The sequence below is a fragment of the Octodon degus genome, unplaced genomic scaffold (assembly GCF_000260255.1).
Source record: "Octodon degus isolate 3935 unplaced genomic scaffold, OctDeg1.0 scaffold00010, whole genome shotgun sequence".
NCBI classification, from domain to species: domain Eukaryota; kingdom Metazoa; phylum Chordata; class Mammalia; order Rodentia; family Octodontidae; genus Octodon; species Octodon degus.
The window spans coordinates 970,102-989,244 of NW_004524586.1; the positions used below are offsets into that span (position 1 = coordinate 970,102).

The 19,143-nt window shown below is 38.6% G+C and overlaps 2 protein-coding genes across 2 annotated transcripts in view; both read right to left on the minus strand.

Moving 5' to 3' along the window:
- The window catches only part of LOC101562519 (protein FRA10AC1), a 78,526-nt gene that overhangs the window by 6,769 nt on the left and 52,614 nt on the right, over positions 1–19,143 (minus strand). Inside the window, exons 12-13 of the mRNA XM_004625487.2 lie at positions 7,301–7,339; positions 2,146–2,224 (exon numbers count right to left, since the gene is read on the minus strand). Coding sequence (XP_004625544.1) covers positions 2,146–2,224; positions 7,301–7,339 — 118 coding nt within the window. The remainder of the gene's footprint in view (positions 1–2,145; positions 2,225–7,300; positions 7,340–19,143) is intronic.
- Positions 5,238–7,189, minus strand: LOC105741278 (exosome complex component RRP43-like). Its single transcript, XM_012513264.2, has 3 exons — positions 7,181–7,189; positions 6,158–6,377; positions 5,238–6,102 (listed from the first exon to the last, which is right to left on the minus strand). Exons 1-3 carry the CDS (start codon positions 7,187–7,189, stop codon positions 5,531–5,533), a joined length of 801 nt encoding a protein of 266 aa, XP_012368718.1. The 3' UTR covers positions 5,238–5,530.

Here is a 19,143-nt window from a genome sequence, read left to right on the forward strand (position 1 = left end):
AAGAAAGAAAAAGAAACTTGGAATAGATTATCTCAATCTTATAAAAGCCATTGATGACAAATTAGCATCCAAAATCAGTCTAAAAGGACAAAAACTGGGGATGTGGAGAGAGCACGGTGGTCTAGGCGCCTGCTTGGCAAGCGTAAGGACCTGGGTTCGATCCCTAGTACTGCACACTGTGCCAGCCCCGGAAACTGGATGTGCCTGCTGGCCACCAAATCTGAGCGTGGTGTCACACACCTGTAATCTCAGCACTGGGGAGGCTGAGACAAGAGGATCACTACAAATTCAAGCTGTGCAGTGAAACTTTGTACCAAATAAATAAATTAATTAATTAATAAAAGATTTTTTTAAAAAAATAAAAGGACAAAACCCAAAATCTTTCATACTAAAATCAGGAGCAAGACAAGGATGCTGGGCCGGGGAGATGGCTCAGTGGAATAAGTGCTTCCCTAGCAAGTGCAAGGGCCTGAGTTCAATCCCCAGTTCCACCAAAAAAAAGACAAGGATGCCCACCGTCACCACTCCTATGCAATATAGTTCTGAAACATTACAGCAATCAGACAGCATGAAGAGGCTGGAGAGATAGCTCAGCAGTCTAAGCACCTGCCTGGCAAGCACAAGGACCTGGGTTCGATCACCAGTATGCACATTGTGCCAGCCATGAAAACCGGGCATCATGGTGCACACCTGTAATCCCAGGCTGGAGAGGCTGAAACAGGAGGATCTCTATGAGTCCCAGCTACATAGACCCCTTACCAAATAAACAAGTAAAAGATAATTTTTTTTAAAAGGAAGAAAAAATACACACACACACACACACATACACACACACACACACACACACAAAGGGCCAGCAGCAGACTAAGCACTTCCTTAGGCAAGCACAGGGACCAGGGTTTAATCCCTGGCACCACATGCCTTGCTAGCCCCACACCTGGCACCCTGAGCTGGGGCACACTATGAATCTGAGCTGTGTAGTGAGACCCTATACCAAATACATAAAATGCAAAAAAGAGAGGAACAATGACAAGAAAGAAAGAAGTTATTCTTTGCAAAAGACCCCAAAAGATTCACCAAGAGACTTCTAGATTTAATAACCATATTCAACACTAACCTTCTTATACATAACACAATCAATAAAAGAGAAATTAGGGAAACAACACCTTTCACAATAGCATCCAAAAAAGAAAAGAAAAAAAGAAGAGAAAAGAAAACAAATACCTAGGAATCAATTTAATAGTACTCTGAAAAAGGAGACTAATGAGGATACCAGCAAAAGGAAAGATATCATCCCTTGCTCCTGAGTAGAAGAACCAATACAGTGAAAATGGCCATATTTCTAAAATTATTATACAGATTCAATGCAATCCCAATCAAAATTCCAACAGCATCACAGAATTAGAGAAAATAATCCTAAAATTCATTTGGGACCAGAAGAGACCTAGAATAGCAAAGACAATCCTGGCCAACAAAGGCAAAGCATGGGGCATCCTAACTCCTGACTAGAAATTATACTAAAAGCTACAGTGATAAAAACAGCAATAGAACAGGTTACAAGATGCAGAACAACTCCAGGCAGAGCCACCTTCTCTTTGACAAAGGAGCTAAACACTTTCACTAGGAGAAAGACAGTCTCTTTAATAAACGGTGCCGAAAAAAACTGGTTTTCCACATGCCAAAGATTAAAACTAGATCCATATCTCTCACAATGCACTAAAATAAAATCAAAATGGTTCAAAGATCTATTAACAGAAACACTAAATCTGCTGAAAGATGGAATAGTTACAACTCTTGAAGACACTGGCATACACAAAGACTTTATGAACAAAACCCCAACTACACAGGAAATATCACAAAGAATCAACAACTGGGATCTCATCTTATTAAAACAAGGACCAGTGGCTCATCTGATACGGTAGGCAGATGAAAGGTGCATTCACCTCAAGGAAGCTGGACACATGAGCTGTTTATGGCCACCAATAAAGGACAGAAATAAACTCATCTTACCAAGCAAGGTAGTCCTTGGCACTAAAGAGACATTCATGATGTAACATTTTTTCATTAATTACTACAACAACCACTACTGGCAAGGCCGTCTACACTGCTTAAAGCATCTGCATTTCTTCTCTTAGCAGCACTTACTGTGACTTTTCATCTGTTTCGGGGAGTGGGCCCTTCCAAAGTTCAGACTCTGAAGCACTTTCCTCCTCATCAGAGTTTTCTGTTCATTTAAAAGAAAATTGTGAATAAGATGTTACACTTACAACACACTTTAAGCTACTCACAATGCAATTAACTTTGGACTTAAACTGCAATTCAGCTTCAACTTTTATGGTTCTTTGGAAATTTAATTCAGTCTTCCAGATATAATAAAATTTTTTAAAAATAAGTATAACTGCAGAAATACCAGAATCTCGGAGAAAACCATTAATTTAATGTCTCATGAAAAGCTTCTCTAAACTAACCTAAAGTAGCAATTCCAATATTAATACTTACAAGGGAATATGTTTTATATATGTAAATTTATGTTCACATATATAATCATAGGATGGTAAAGACCAATCAAAATTAACCGTGATTATACTACGTGTGAGTGCTGGATATTTTTGCTTTCTACTTTAAACGTTTCCAAATTGCTTCTATTAAGACAGTAAGTATGCACTAACTTTAAAAGCAGTAAAAATAACAAAGATACTTCCATCATGAAAATTTTAAAAACCACTAAGTTTCAAATGAACTATATTAGCCAAACAAAGATTATTAAATACTGGAGAATGTATGACCGGGTAATGAAGCCATATTCCACAAAGTAATTATATTAGCAAATAATTTCTTTCCAATAATAACCACATGTTTAAAAAAGAACTGTCTTTAAGGTACTGGTTGTAACATAAATATGCTCTGTACGAAAGTCTTAACTTGTGTATCTGTTACATGAGTCAAAAGAAGAACAATCAAAAACAACTACATTGCAAGGGGTAATTCTAAGTTAATACTACAAGTATCATTTTAACAAAAATTTGGCCTGTCAGGACAGAACGTCCCTTTAGTTCAGCACAATACAAAAGTAAAACAGTATTGATTTTCCAGGGTGGCTCTAGACTTTCACCTGCTGGACTTTGATCTCTGAATCAATGTGTGTGTCTGAACTTTAGTCTTCAATGAATCTGTTGTGGCACTAATTTTAACAAAAATAGGGGAGAAGGGGGAGGGAGGTATGTGTTGTATTTCAAAGATCTATACACAAATGGTGAAATCACAGCATCTTGGGAAGAAGATTCCTGCACAATGACAGACACCACTGGAACTGCTAGTGTTTCAAATTGATGTGAGAAGAATAAAACTCTGTACCTTTTATGAAAACTCACTAGCCTGACATACACAAAGCACAGAAAAACTAGGCCTACTAATGCTGTCTATCTGGTATTGTGTTAAGATGTCAGAGAAAGCCTATCAGGCCTTTAAAAGCAGGGAGCTGATTTCAAAAAGCCTTACCACTACCTGTTCTTTGTCCCCTGAAACAGTACTTCCCACATCCCAGATTTCATATTACAGATTTTTTATAGCAGACAATCCAATTTACTAAAACAATCAATCAGTTTAGAATAACATTAGTAGATAATTCCTTCTGCAAAAGAATTCATTGAAAAAGTGGCCAAATACCATTATGACCTTAAAATCTTCACTTTAAAATACTCTGGTTGTCAGAAGGTGGAAGTCACTTGAAGAAGCACTGCTAAGGAAGAAAGGCAGAACGGTCACTGCCACATGGTGCTCTTCCACCATTACAGTCGGAGCTCTGCAGTGACTTCTGGCAGGTGGGGATCAGAATTTAAGACACTACTTCTCTGAGTTAGAAGAGAAACATAGAAGTCCTCTAGTCCAGCCCTTCTCTGAAAAATGAAGCTCTCATTGTGACCTACTTAATAAAGAGTAGTTGGCTGATCAGTGCTTGAACACATTACCTCTGAAACAGCCCATTCCTCCATTCTTTTTGTTAAATTGTTTTAAGTGACCAATTATTTTCTTAAGTGAGGCAGTCATCTGTTTCCAGGAAATTTTTATTAATAGAATCTGAATCTGCCAATGTGAGCATCAAAGTAAGTCTTCTGTACAGCAGCAGCCTTTCCATGTACCTCTCTCCAGCTCTTCTCTCACCCTCTCCTTGTCTCTTAGCTACACACCAACACTAGTGTGTAGCTAGTTCAGCCAACACTTGTTCTCTGGCACCATTTCAAGTACTGTTCAAGAAGGTTGTTCTCTTCCTGATCTGCTTCAGTTTTTCAATGTTCCCTTTAGACTGTAGTGCCTAAAACTACACATAATTTTTTCCAAGTGTTTTAAATAATGAAAACAGTCTATCAAGGTGGTTTTTGTGGCCTTTCTCTCTAGAAACTCAGTGAAGAGATGGAAAATGTCTCCAATAATCATGAAAAATGGACAGGTTCGATGTTCACAGACTTAAATCTGATCATTTATAAAATGAACACAGAATCTGCTTAATATTTGGTCTTTTCCTGTGACATAACAATAATAGCTACAGATGATCAAGTATGTGTCAGGTACATACTTCAAGTACATGTTTCCTCAGGATTCTGACGACAACCCAACCAAACAAACAGGTCTCTTCATACCCACTTTATAATAGAAATGAAACACAAATGGATCCAATTATTTAAGGTGGATCTATTTAATGTACTTGGCAAAATAAGGACATAAAGAGTGGACCTATATTAGCTTTACTGAGGCACAGCTGATATGGGGCACAGATTTTGGAATTATAAATTTGTGTTTAATTCTAACTCTGCCATTAACTATTTGAGTTTGGACAACTAAATTCTCTAGTTCCCAAGAGATTAAAAATAAATAAATAAACATATATGTCACCACAAATTAATGATCAATGTCCCCTTTCATAAATCCAAAAGAGATTCTTCTCTCAAAACTAATTCCTGAGTTCTCTGTTGTCTTATGAGTACTATGAATCACTCTATTCATGCTATTACTATTCTGTTTGGCTGACAGGAAGAACTTATCAGTCACCACAGAACCCATTTGTCACCACCAGTGACAAATCTGCGATGTATTTTTACCATCATACAAAACTTTCGGCACGCTTTTCTCTGTATCAGTTTTATCTGTAGCTCTTCATTGCTATTCTACCCTCCTTATTGCCATTATTAATTCTTTTTACCTTAAAAATCTTATAGACATTTTTTTGAGTTTTTACTTCATCTTGTTTTTTAATGTTTCAGTATTTTACACTGCTAAATGTACAAACTTATACAAAAGTACAACCCTATGATGTTTAAATAAAAACAGGGAAATAGTTTCATGAACCAGGGTTGTTTTGCCTAAGTCATTGCTTTTTACAAATGGTTTTAATGTATATATGTGGAAGGGACCTAAGAAGTATTAGAATCACCTTTTATAGAAGAATGTAGCTTGATATTTATTTAGTATAAAAAGTTTGTGCAGCCTAACAAATACAATTTTTATAAATCTGTTTTGAAAATGTGGTGCTGGTTTATTTGTGTTTCATGCTCTTTATTACTTCATCCATTAAGGTCTTTACTTCCTTGTGTCTTGTAACTGCTCGGCTCATGCAGTCCTGAAGTTTAGCTCCAGTCAGCCCACTTCCACCTGGTTTGTGAAGACAGCTGAGCCTGCCTTCCTCGCCCATCACTACTGTTAAGGTTCCTGTTGCCAGATGCTCCTCCTCTCCCGTAGGGTCAACTATCAGCAAAGTGTCATCAAATACAGCAAAAGAAGTTGCAACTGGGTGTGTTCTAATATTCAAGAAACTTTTCTTCTTTAAATTAACTTCTGCTAAAGCAGTTTCTTCATTTATACTCACTTCAGGCAGGTGTATATTTTTTAAAGCCGCTAACAATGCAAATGTGCAGGCATCTAAAATGTTCCCGTCATAGTCCAGGCAAATGAGATCACAGTATAAAACCCACGCAAGCTTTCCAGAAGAAATACATAAATCTTCTTTCTGAATTATCTGCGAATTTTCGATGACATCTGCGATGAACTGACTCGCCACCTGGGAGCGAAATCTCGATGAACACAGCGGTGGCAGATCCACATTAGGAACTGAAAGAAACACTCCGCAGCTATGAAAGTAGCTTCTAAAGGAAGGGCGTTCAACCCACATACCCTTCATCAGGGGCATCTGTTGGTGGTACTGCAAATTCCGCTTTAACGCCACAAATTACTGCAGTATTTCCCAGTTTCACCAGAGCAGAACCGTCTGCTGTACTAATTGAACCTATGTTGACAGTTGTGGTTCGGCATTCACCACGCTCTCCTCCGTCAGGACGGCAGCTCTCGTTCAGAAAGCTCCTGCAACGCTCCAAAGCTTCCGCGGTCTGGACCCCGCCGCCGCTTCACGCCCGCGTACTGCGCCTGCGCGCCGCGGCCCCGCCCCTTCCCCGCGGGCGCGCTCCTGGCGGGCGGAGGCGCCCCGGCCGCCAGACGTTGTTAAAGTCCTTGTGAATTCTTTTTTTTTTTCAGTACCAGGGACTGCGCTCATGATCTTATGCTTGCCGGGCAAGCGCTTATATGCGCTCTCTCCCTGGTCCGCTATTGTGAATTCTCATCGTGATACTGCAGGGGAATAGAACTAACAACACAGACAGTGATACCCCAGGTCACAAACGCTTCTATTTCCAAACAATAGCATTTGGCAAAACTTATTCCCATTTGTGAACTTTGCATCAGGCGATAAACACAAACACAATGACCATCTTCCCCACACAAACACAAACACTGCCACCTTCCCCCAAATTATAAAATAAATTAAATTCATAAATTGATGTACCACTGTATTCAGTGAAATCCAATCCATTTTGATCTAAACTGGTGAAAACTATAGATCTAATTTAATATTAACCAACAGCAATCAGCTACCAAGATTTTCTTATCCACATACAAACCATACAAGGTAATGAAAAAAAATCACTAAACTATCACTCAAGACTCATGCAATATAAGCAACTTCCCTTCAATCTTAACTAATCCTTGTTCATTTTTCATTCCAACTTTACCCCTCTATTTCACTTCCTTCACATTTTATAATGTGAAATGTATTTACTGAAAAAATACATTTACTGAAAAAAATTTTAATGCTCTATACTTAAATTTAAATTTTTCTTGAGGAGTAAAGACTTACCTTTGGCATCTTTCCTATGATTTTTCTTATGAAGTACAATAACAAAATTCACATCAGATCAAGATATACTTTATGAAAAGCCAAACTGTAATCTCCATTAAAAACACACTTGACACTTACTGTTTATAGAATCTTCTGTTTTCTTTGAGGATGAATGCCCTGAAAAGGAAATAGTACTGTTTTATTACATATTACCATTACCCTGAGGTGGTGTGACAGTTGTAGCTATTAGCACCATTCTTCCCAATAGTGTAGTTCGTTTATAGTCTTACAGATAAAACATTACACTGTTTTGCAATCCTTTAAGTCCTTTAATCATATCTGCAACTATGTTAGGCCTTTCTGGGAAAGATCCATATCTTATGCTTTCCTATAATCTGAAACAGGTAGAATAAAACTTTAAAAATTGCACCTAAAAAAAGAAATCTCAAGGGCCGGCCAAATAGCTCAGCAGATTAAAGCACCTTCAAGCAGGCGCAGGGGCTGGCGAGATTGATCCCCAGGCCTGCCATGCTGCCCCGCCCCCAGGGCACACTGAGACGGCAATTGAGACTGGGCATGGTGGCACGCGCCTGTAATCCCAGCTCTTGGGAGGCTGTAAAGAGGAAGATCACTACAAGTCTGATCTAGTAGGGAGGTCCTGAACACCCTATAGAATCTTCCTTAGAATACAGAAGAAGAAGGAAAAAAAAATCTCATACAGGGCCAGGGAGATAGTTCAGTAGAATAAGCACTTGCCTGGCAAGTGCTAAATTCAATCCCAGGTACCACAGGAAAAAAAAAAGAAATCTCATATTGACAAATAAGAAAAGCTCTCACAAGTTGTAATCTAAGCAATAATTTATCTTCTTTTTATTTCTTTTTCTTTTATTTTTTGAGACAGATCTTGCTATCTAGGTGAGACTGGCTCTGAACTCTGTAACACAGGCTGGCCTCAGACTTGCAGTGATTTTCTTCCCTCAACTTTCCCCGTGCTGAGATTACAGGTGTGCACCACCACACCGGCATTAAGCAATAATTTATTTTACTTATGGAGATGATCAACATATGAAAGCAATTTACTAATATTCACTTTCCACAATATTTTTCTAAAGTTACATATAGGTGACATTTCTGACCTTTTCCATAGTTATCTACAGATGACAAGACATACAATTATGTCACAAAACAAATTTTTCAACTCTACAATGGTTATCAAAGAAAACAGAAAAGCACTAAAGATGTATTTGAGTAAATTTTTGAAAATCACTACTATAGGGCTGGCCAGACAGCTCAGCAGATTAAAGCACCTGCTTAGACAGATGCGGGGACCAGGTTTGATCCCCAGTGTGCTGTGCTGGCCCTGCCCCTGCAGCACGCTGAAAGGGCGACTGAGACTAGGTGTGGTGAAGTGTGCCTGTACCCCAGCACTTGGGAGACTGAAAACAGGAGGACCACTCCAAGCCAGGTCTGTGTGGTAAGACCTGCAGCCCCTGTACTAAACACTGAGAGAGAGAGAGAGAGAGAGAGAGAGAGAGAGAGAGAGAGAGAGAGAGAGAAGAAAATCACCACTACATGGAGTGTCCTATAATACGATCTCAGGGGAAATGTTTCTGAAGGTTCTGCAGGCTAATAAGTCAGCAAGGAAAGGTAATAAATGGAGAAAAACAAAAGATTCAGATAGGAGGTCTCATAAGCAACAGCCCTTTAAAGGCTACAGAGATTAAGCACAAAAAAAGTCCATTCCTCTTTTCCGCTGGAACCATGGAGAGTGTAGAAGAGAAGAAAAAGAAGGCTCCTGCTGTGCCAGAAAGCCTTAAGAAAAAGCAAAGACATTTTGCAGAGTTGAAGATAAAGCACCTGAGAAAGAAATTTGCCCAGAAGACACTTTGCAAGGCAAGGAGGAAGTTCATCTATGAAAAAGCCCAGACACTATCATAAGGAGTACAGACAGATGTACAGAACTGAGACACGAATGGCTAGGATGGTGAGAAAAGCTGACAACTACTATGTCCCTGCAGAGCCCAAACTGGCATTTGTCATCCGGATCAGGGGTATCAATGGTGTAAACCCAAAGTCTGCAAGGTGTTGCAGCTTCTTCACCGTCGCCAAATCTTCCATGGTACCTTCGTTAAGCTCCACAAGGTTTCAATTAACATGCTGAGAACTGTGCAGCCATATATTGCATGGGGGAACCCAAACCTGAAGCCAGTGAATGAACTAATATACAAGCGTGGCTATGGCAAAGTCAGTAAGGTAAGAAGCAAATTGGCTTGACAGATAATTCATTGCTCAATCTCTTGATAAATATGGAATCATCTGCATGGAGGCTCTGATTCATAAGAAAGCTATTGATTTGTCTTATCTTTTTCTTTTCTATCCATTCATTCAACCAGCTAGCAACCAGCTATCCCCCATCTGCTCAGTTATTTCAATAGCAGCCATCTAAAAACCTAGGAGTATATGAGATTAAACAGGAAGAAAAAGACCAAGACATGCAGGTAAGAGCGCTAAGGAACTGTAACACCCACACATAAAGCTAATTTTCCTTTTCTCTGTCTGTCTCTTTGTCTGTGTCTTCCTCATTTTTTGTTTTTTGTTATTAAACTAATGAGAATAAACCCAGGGCTTTGCTAAGCAAGCACTCTACCACTAAAGTATACCTTCTAGCTCCTTTTAAAATTTTATTTTGAGACAAGGTCTCATTAAATCACATTAAAGGTTTGGGACATCGCTCAGTGTTAAAATTCCCTTGGGTTTGAGCCTAATAACACACACTTGGACTCATGTTAGTAATCTCAGCTATTCAGGAGATTTAAAGCAGAAAGAGTCCAAGTTCAAGTATAACCTAGGCAACTTAATGAATCTTTCTCAAAGGAAAAAAATAAAAAAGGTTTGAGACATTGCTCGGTGTTAAAATTCCCCTGGGTTTGAGCCTAATACCACAAAAGAAAAAAGATAAAGAAACATTACTTGCGCATATATAATCTTCAAAGTCAAACCTAATCCCTGATGCTGAATATCCAGCCACCTAACTTTCTGTTCTGAAGATGACATAACACCCTACAAAACAGAGATTGACACTAATTTGGAGCAGGTGGCAGTATGGTATGATAGCTATGACACCATCTCAATGATATTTAACTACGGCATCATAGGTACAGTACAGGTGCAACATTAGGGTATAATAAAAAAAATCCCAAATTGTACATTAAATATTTTTTAACATATAAGGATAAAAAATTCTAAAACTCAAATGAAATGTTTACATTTATCAGTTAAAATTTACTTTAGAGTTGGAACACAATGATGATAGTCAAAAGAGCATTTTGCTTCAAATGCCAACTCTCAAAATAATCAGAATAGCTATATATTATCATCTATCAAACAGTAAATCTACAATTTTGTAATACTATTTCAAATTATTTTAACTTTATCTGCACAATGAACATGTCATAATATGCAAGAAGAAGAAAAGTGTGCACGCAATACGGCTCATAATTTTCATAGCTGGAGGAAGGTAGCCCTCTCCTGGCCAAATACTATATTACACTAACCTGAATGTAATTCAACCTAGATTTTCTACCTAATTTTAATTGTGATTCACTATAAGTTAAAGCCAATTTGACTCTTTATGGGATGAAAAAGCAACCAGAAGTAACCAAATAAACAGCTAATTATGTGAAGTATACCATGCAAACTTTTTAATGAATATCTCATCTCACCAGCTGAACACTCCTATGGGACAAGTACTACTATTGTGGCCATTTTACATATGAAGAAAATGAGACTCAACAAAGAAAATGCCAGAGTAAAGGCCAGTACCATATGACAGCCTCTTCAGGACCTGAAATCCAGGTACCTGGAAAACAAGCACTAGTGAACAGAAAGGGAACAGCACCACGAAACGAGAAAGAGCCAACCAACAAACTGGAAATCAGAGAAACTGAAGAAACTACAGAGAACGCATAGAAAGGGTGGCGCAGTCTGGAAAGCTGGCCCTGGATCCTAGGGCACAGACCTGTCCTAGAAAACACAAAGGAAGTCCAGAAAGGGCTGGCAAACCCAGGATTAAAATAAAATTTAAAAATAGCAGCTTTAGCATCCCCAAAAAGCCCATGGTTACTGTAAACTGCAAATACAGTGCAAGATTTTACTCTGGAACTTCTGCATGGCAGAGAAGAGCTGGAGCAAAAACCCACTATAGCACCTGGCATCCCTGAGAGAGACTGAACAGGGGCCATTTTGAGGAGGGTTCACTGTTTAAAACCGAGCTACTCCCAAGAATCAGAAGCTACAAGACAACTATACTTTAGGGTTTCTGGGGTCTCCCTACCTGTGACTGGGTGAGAGACAGACGTAAGAGACAATCATGGGGAAGGTATGGGCTAGACATTGACCCCCTGACAAATTTAACTGGGGGTGAGCTCAGTTTGGGAAACATGGTCTTGGGGATGTTGCTCAGCAGCGCAGCACCTGCCTAGCAAGAGCAAGGCCCAGAGTTCGATTCCCAGTACCAAAAAAGAAAATAGAAAACAAAATAGGAGACATGGTCTTGCCCTCTGTGGTGAGAGGTCAGGAGGTACATGTGGTTTTCTGTGGGGCTTGGTCTGCCGGGCTGCTTGACGGCCTCACCCCACCCCCTGCCTACACATGGAGCACCAAGCCCAGGGGTCTGTTGGATTTCCCCCATCCGCCAACATGTGGAGGGATAAGCCCCAGCCCTGTTACCATATCCAGGGGCACAAGCCCACACACAGGCTGGAGAGAACAGCAACAGTGAGGTACAGATACTAAGAATCATAAGGAAGACACCCTGCCCAGCAAGAAAAGTGGGACACACGCACACAAAAAGTGGACATGGAAATAAAACAGGCCCTAGTTCTGATCCACTATCCCTTCCTACACCCAGTGGAGCCTACTAGTACAGATCATGGAAAGAAACCACAAACCCAAACACACAGGAACTTTTTGGACTCATTTCTCCTTGTTTTTAGTCTTTTCTCTCTCTTCCTTTTCTTCTTTCTTTTGCTCTTTTACTTTTCTGTATTTTTTTTTTTGTTTTTTCTTTGTTACTGTTACCTAATTCTATGAACTCTTTAGTTGGATTACCTGCCTTTTCTCTCCTTCTCTTTAATTTCTTTTCTTTTTCAAATATTAATTCTTTCATTTTTCTCCTTTTCTATACCTACCATTGTATTATTATTACAATTAAGCATTTTTTTAGATAGGTGACTAAAAGCTGTTGCTGTTGAATTCTAATGGTAGTACAGTTGCACGATACTGACTATACATCAATACTGGATTTTCTTTGTGTCCATATTATTACTGCAGATTTTTTCCTACTGTAGTTTTCACTGGTTCTTACGGCATGGCAGTATCGTGAGCGTCCACCGCTATTGCCACAGTTAGCATGGTTGTGCTGTCAACTGTTGTGCTGTGTGCACGCATCTGGTCAGTCTTTGTGTCACCACCATTACAGTGGTTCTTCTTCTCCTCTCTGTAGGGCTAATGACCAAGTCTACAGAAGGTTGGACACTCTGAGGAAGATCTTCAAAGACGGTACTACATAGGCTGAAGAGGGGTATGAACAACAAAGCATAACCAAACACAAAAACACATCGCAGAAGCTCCACCCCACGGGCCACCAGCGCATGGGTACGGCAGCTGTGCTGCCAGCCAGTGTCACCATCTGAGAACCCAGATGGATGTTGGGCAGCTGTGGAGTCCTGGCGAGTCTTACATGGCCACGTCTCCTGCTCCAGTAGCAAGAGCCTCGATGAGTCCTACCCTGACCCCAATGGAGTGTACCGACCAGCGCCCTGCCCTTCTTGCACCAGTGCTGAAGCCAGATGATCATTGGGAGCTTCAAAAATGCAAAAAAGCAGCAGCAAAAGGCAAACTCATTCCTCCAGACCAGCCACAACAAGTCCAGGAGACAAGGGCACGGAAGATCATGCAAGTCACACACCTAAAGTATCTGAAATGATAGCAACTGAGGTACAAGAAACAAGCCACCAACCTATAAAAGAAATAAGATCAGAAATAATTTTACAGGTCAAAAACAAAAAATGACAGGGGCCTGCCCCTGAGCTCAGTTCTTTAAGTGGCTGCTTCAACAAAGCAGTCCAGCTCAGGTTGCTGTGGTTCGATCCCCACAACTCAAGCCAGCCAAACCTTCCCTGAAGGTATTCGGAGGGGGAAAAAAAAAAAAAAATGACAACCATCGTGAAAGAACTGCTCAGCACATCTAAAAAAGAGATAGATTTTTTAAAAAGATAATAAAAATGATGGAACATTGAACAAACAATAAAAGAATTAGAATGCATGAAACAGATGCAAACATGTCCAGAAAATGAAGAATTCCACAGAAAGCTGGCAAAAACTACTTGAACAAAACTGAAGATAGGAGGGCCAGCCAAATAGTTCAGCAGATTAAAGCACCTTCAAGCAGGTGCAGGGGCTGGGGGGGGGGGTTCGATCCTCAGGCATGCCATGCTGGGGGCAGGCCCCAGCCCTGCCCCGGGACACACAGACTGGGCATGGTGGCGTGTGCCTGTAATCCCAGCTCTTGGGAGGCTGTAAACAGATGGATCACTAAGAGTCTGATCTAGTAGTAAGACCCTGAACACCCTGTAGACCCTTCCCTAAAATTAAAAACAAAACAAAACAAAACAAAACAAAAATACTGAAGATAGGGCCAGGGAGACAGCTCAGAGGCATAAGTACCTGCCTGGCATGCACAAGGTTCTGAGTTCAATCCCTGACAATCACAAAGAAGAAAATAAGCTGAAGACAGACTTTCAGACCTCGAAGACAGGTGCAGCTAGTGAACACAAAAGGAAAGATCTCTTAAAACTAACAAGGAATCAGGAAATAACAATTCAGCAGCTACAAGATGACACAAAGAAAAGCAATATAAGACCGATAGGTGTCAATGAAACAGGAGTCAGCACAAATGACATAAAAAAAACTATTTGCAGACGGAGTAGCAGAAAACTCCCCAAGCATGAGAAAAGAATCTGACATACAGAAAAGTGAGGCACACAAAACTCCACAAAGCCATAATCAAAATAAATTTATATACACATACATAACAAAGATCCCACAAAGTCAGCAAATGAACAGAATATTAGAAGCTGTTAGAAGAAACAGACCAGAAGATAACAATGTATGATGTATTAATTATTAAAACTGATTAATTATTAATCAGTTTTGAAACTATCTCATTGCTATTTGTTTCTCAATAAAATAAAATTAAAGGGGCCGTGGAGATGGCTCAGTGGAATAAGCGCTTCCCTGGCTAGCGTGGGGGCCTGAGTTCAATCTCCAGTTCCACAAAAAAAAAAAAAGAAGAAGAAGAAACAGATCACCTATAATGGCAAGCCCATCAGAATCATGACAGATTTCTCAACACAAACCATCAAATCAAGAAGACCTTGGAGTGAAGTATGCCAGGTCCTAAAAGAAAATAACTTCCAACCTATATTGATGTATCCTGCAAATTCAATGATGAGATAAGATTATTCAATGACAAAAAACTGAAAAAATTCATGACAACCAAACCAACCCTATAAAGAAACCAACCCTATAAAGAATACTGACAGAAGGGCTGACCAAATAGCTCAGGGGATTAAAGCACCTGCAAGCAGGCACAGGGGCTAAGGGTTCAATCCCTGGGCCTGCCGTGCTGGCCCCGCTGATGGGATGCGCTGAGATGGCAACTGAGACTGGGCGTGGTAGCACGTGCCTGTAATCCCAGCTCTTAGGAGGCTATAAACAGGCAGATCACTACGAGTCCAAACTAGTGGTGAGACCTTGAACACCCTGTAGACCCTTCCCTAAAATACTAAATAAACAAAGAATACTGACAGATATTCTAGAAAGAGACAGAAACAACCACATCTTCTAGAACAACAACAGAAAGGAACTACCAAACAGTAAGTAATTAAAGAGGGGAAAAGTACTGGACCTAAAGCAGGAAAAATAACATGATGAAGATAAGCAAATATAGGGGCCAGGGAGATGGCTCAGTGGAATAAGCGCTTCCCCGGCAAGCGCAAGGGCCTGAGTTCAAATCCCCGGTTCCACCAAAAAAAAGAGAAGATAAGCAAATATACATCAGTTATAACCATCAATATAAATGGCCTCAATTCACCAATCAAAAGAAATAGACTGGCAGAGTGAATCCAGAAACAAAATACAACAACATGCTATACACAATAAACACATTTAACTCAAAAGAAAGTTCACAGACTGAAGGTCAAAGGATGGAACAAGAACCTAGAAAAAAAGTAGGAGTAGCTATTCTGGTTACTAACAATGTTAACTTCAAAGCAAGAATGATTAAGAGATAAAGTCACTACATACTTGTCAGGGAAAAGCAGCAAGAGGAAGGGACAACAATCATAAATATATATGCACCCAATGCAGGAGCACCTACCTACATAACACAAATTTTAACAGACATGAAAAATCAAATTCGCAATAATGGATAACTAAAACACCACTATCACAAAAAGAGAGATCAATTAAGCAAAACAAAATCAGCAAAAAAAAAATAACAGAATTAAACCAATAGTAGACCTTTACAGAGTTTTACCCAACGACATCAGAATACACATATACCAGCACACAGAGTATGCTTAGGAATGCAAAGGAATAGAAATTACCCCATGCACACAATCTGAACATAGTGCAAGTTAATTGGAAATTATTAACAAAAACACCCCACAAAAATACCATAAACACATGGAAATCAAATAACAACATCCTGAAGAACCAGTGGTACACAGATGAAGTTGAAGAAGTTAACTCATAGCATCTGAAGTGAAGAATCAAATACAGAAACATAGGGAGGAAATCCAATCTGAAAAAAACACTGCAGTACAAGAATAACTGCTTCTAAAGAAGACATTGATTAAAAAAAAAAAAAAAAAAGAGGAGATTAGAAAAATGACAGATTCCTTGAATGAGCAATACAGGAAAGAACTAGATCGCATAAAGCAGAGTCAAAGAGACATAGAGGAATTTAAAATCTTAATCACAAACTTGCAAAACCGTTTAAGTGAAAGTGAAGACAGAGTTTCAGATCTTGAAGACGCTGGTGCAACTAGTGAAAAGGTAAGAAAGGATCTCTTAAAAAAAGAAGTTAAATAATATTTATAATTGAATGAAAATGTAAATACAACATACCAGAACCTGTAGGATGCAACAAAAGTTGTCTTAAAAGGGAAATTTATAGTGGTAAAAACACACATTAAGTGGTAAAAACACACATTAAATTTATAGTGGTAAACACACACTTAACAGAAAACGTCCAAGTAAATGATCTTATGCTATACCTAGAAAGCTCCTAGAAAAAGAAGAGTAATTCAAGCCCAAAGAAGGCAGGAAATTATAAAAATCAGAGCAGAAATTAATGCATCTCCATTGCAGATGAAGAAAATAACACAAAGAATTAATGAATCAAACAACTGGTACTTTGAAAGAATAAATAAAATTGATAAACTCTTAATCAACCATACCAAAAAAAAAAGGGGGGGAATAAAACCCCCAATTTCTATCACGCTCTTCCTTGCCAACTTGGGCCTGGCAGAATAGCTCCTGCAAAGAAGGGTGGTGAAAGGGCCATTCTGCTATCAATAAGGTGGTGACCTGAGAATACACAATCAACATTCACATGTACATCCACAAAGTGGGCTTCAAGAAGCAGACCCCTTGAGCACTTAAGGAGATCCAGAAGTTTGCCATGAAGGAGATGGGGACTCCACATGTGCACATCAACACCAGGCTCAACAAAGCTGTCTGGGCCAAAGGAATAAGGAATGTTCCATATCATATCCAGGTATGGTTGTCCAGGAAATGGAATGAAGATGAAGACTCACCAAACAAGCTGTATATCTTGGTAACCTACGTCCCTGTTACCATGTTCAAAAATCTCCAGACAGTGAATGTGGACAAGAACTAACTTGGAAATAAAGTTACAGAACTGAAAAAAAAAAAAAAAAAAAAAAAAAAAAATAAAAAAAAAAAAAAAAAAAAAAAAAAAAAAAGTCATGCAATAAGAAATGAAACAGGTGAAACCACTACAGACTCTATAGAACTTCAGAAGATCATCAATACCTACTTTGAAAATCTCTACTCTCACAGGATAAAAAACACAGAGGAAATGGACAGTTTCTTTGATACATATGAATTGCTAAAATTGAGTCAAGAAGATATAAAACTCTGATTAACTCAATAACAGGAAATAAAATTTAAAATGTAATCAAACACGTTCCAACAAATAAAAGCCCCGGTCCTAATGGATCCATAGATAAATTCCACAAGAAATTTAGAGATTTAATGTCAATTTTTCTCAAACTCTTCAATGATATCGAAAGGGAAGCAATTCTCAACTCATTCCTGGAGGCAAGCATTACTCTAATACCAAAACCAGAGAAAGACCCAAGCAATACAGAGAACTACAGATCAATTGCTCTGATAAACACAAATGTAAAAATCTTCAGTAAAATATTAGTAAAAAGAATGCAGCAAATCATCAAAAAGATTATACATCATGACCAAGTGGATTCATTCCAGGAATGCAAGGATGGTTCAATAAACACAAATCCAAAACTGTAAACACTACATCAACAAAGCTAAAGACAAAAACCACATGATCATCTGAATAGATGCAGAAAAAGCTTTTGAAAAAGTCTAACATTGATTCATGATAAAAACCCTACAGAAAATTGGAATACATGGTCTATATCTCAACTTGATAAAAGCCATCTATGACAAAATCTTACTAAATGAACAAAAACTGAGAGCCTTCACTTGAAAATCAGAAACAACACAAAGGTGTCCACTGTCACCACTCCTATTCAATATAGTTCTGGAAATATTAGCCAGAGCAATTAGACATGAGAGAGAAATAAAAGGAATAATGATAGGAAAAGAAGAAGTGAAATTATCATGACTTGCAGATGACATAATACTTGACATAAAGAACCCCAAAAACTCCACCAAAAGACTTATAGATTTAATAACTAAATTCAGTACTTTAGCAGATACAAAATCAACATTCAAAAATCAATAGCATTTTTGTACACAAACAACAAACACACTGAGAGACAAATGAGGGAAACCATACCTTTCGCAGTAACATCTAAAACAATGAAATACTTAGGGATAAATCTCACAAAGGAAGTCAAAGACTTATATACTAAAAATTACAGTACTCTGAGAAAAGTGATCAAACAGGATTTCTGAAAATGCAAAGATATTCCTTGCTCCTGGATAGGAAGAACCAGGAATACGAAAATGGCCATAGTCCTAAAATTGTTATATAGACTCAATGCAATTCCCATTAAAATACTATTACTATACCTCACAGATCTAGAGAAAATATTCCTAAAATTTAACTGGAATCAGAAGGGACTTACAATTCCAAAGACAACCCTGGGCAACTAAAGAGAAGCAGAAGGTACCACAATCTCTGACTTAAATGGTACTGGCATAAAAGGAGATCTGAGGATCAATGGAACAGATTAGAGGATTCAGACACAACTACAAACACACTCAGCCATGTTATCTTTGACAAAAGGGCCAAACACATTCAATGGAAGAAACATAGCCTCTTTAATAAATGGTAAAGGAAAAACTGGCTTTCCACATGACAAAAACTAAAATTAGACCCATGTCTATCAACATGCACTGAACTATGGTCAAAATGGATCAAAGATTTAACCATTAACAGAAACACTATCCTACCGATTTGGTTTGAAACTGTCTCATTGCTATTTGTTTCTCAATAAAATTATGGAAAAAATAAAACAGAAACACTAAATCTCCTTGAGGAAAATTTAGGAAGAAATATTAAATATACTGGAGTAGCTAGAAAGTTCATAAACAAAAACCAAACTGCATGGAAAATACTTCAAAAAATCAACAACTAGGATCTCATCTTTTGGAAAAGTTTCTACATGTCAAAAGAAATC

Coding starts and splice junctions, on each gene's coding strand:
- LOC105741278 (XM_012513264.2), bottom strand. Junction 6,103..6,157: donor CCCTGATGAAGGGTATGTGG/GTTGAACGCCCT, acceptor TGTTTCTTTCAG/TTCCTAATGTGGATCTGCCA.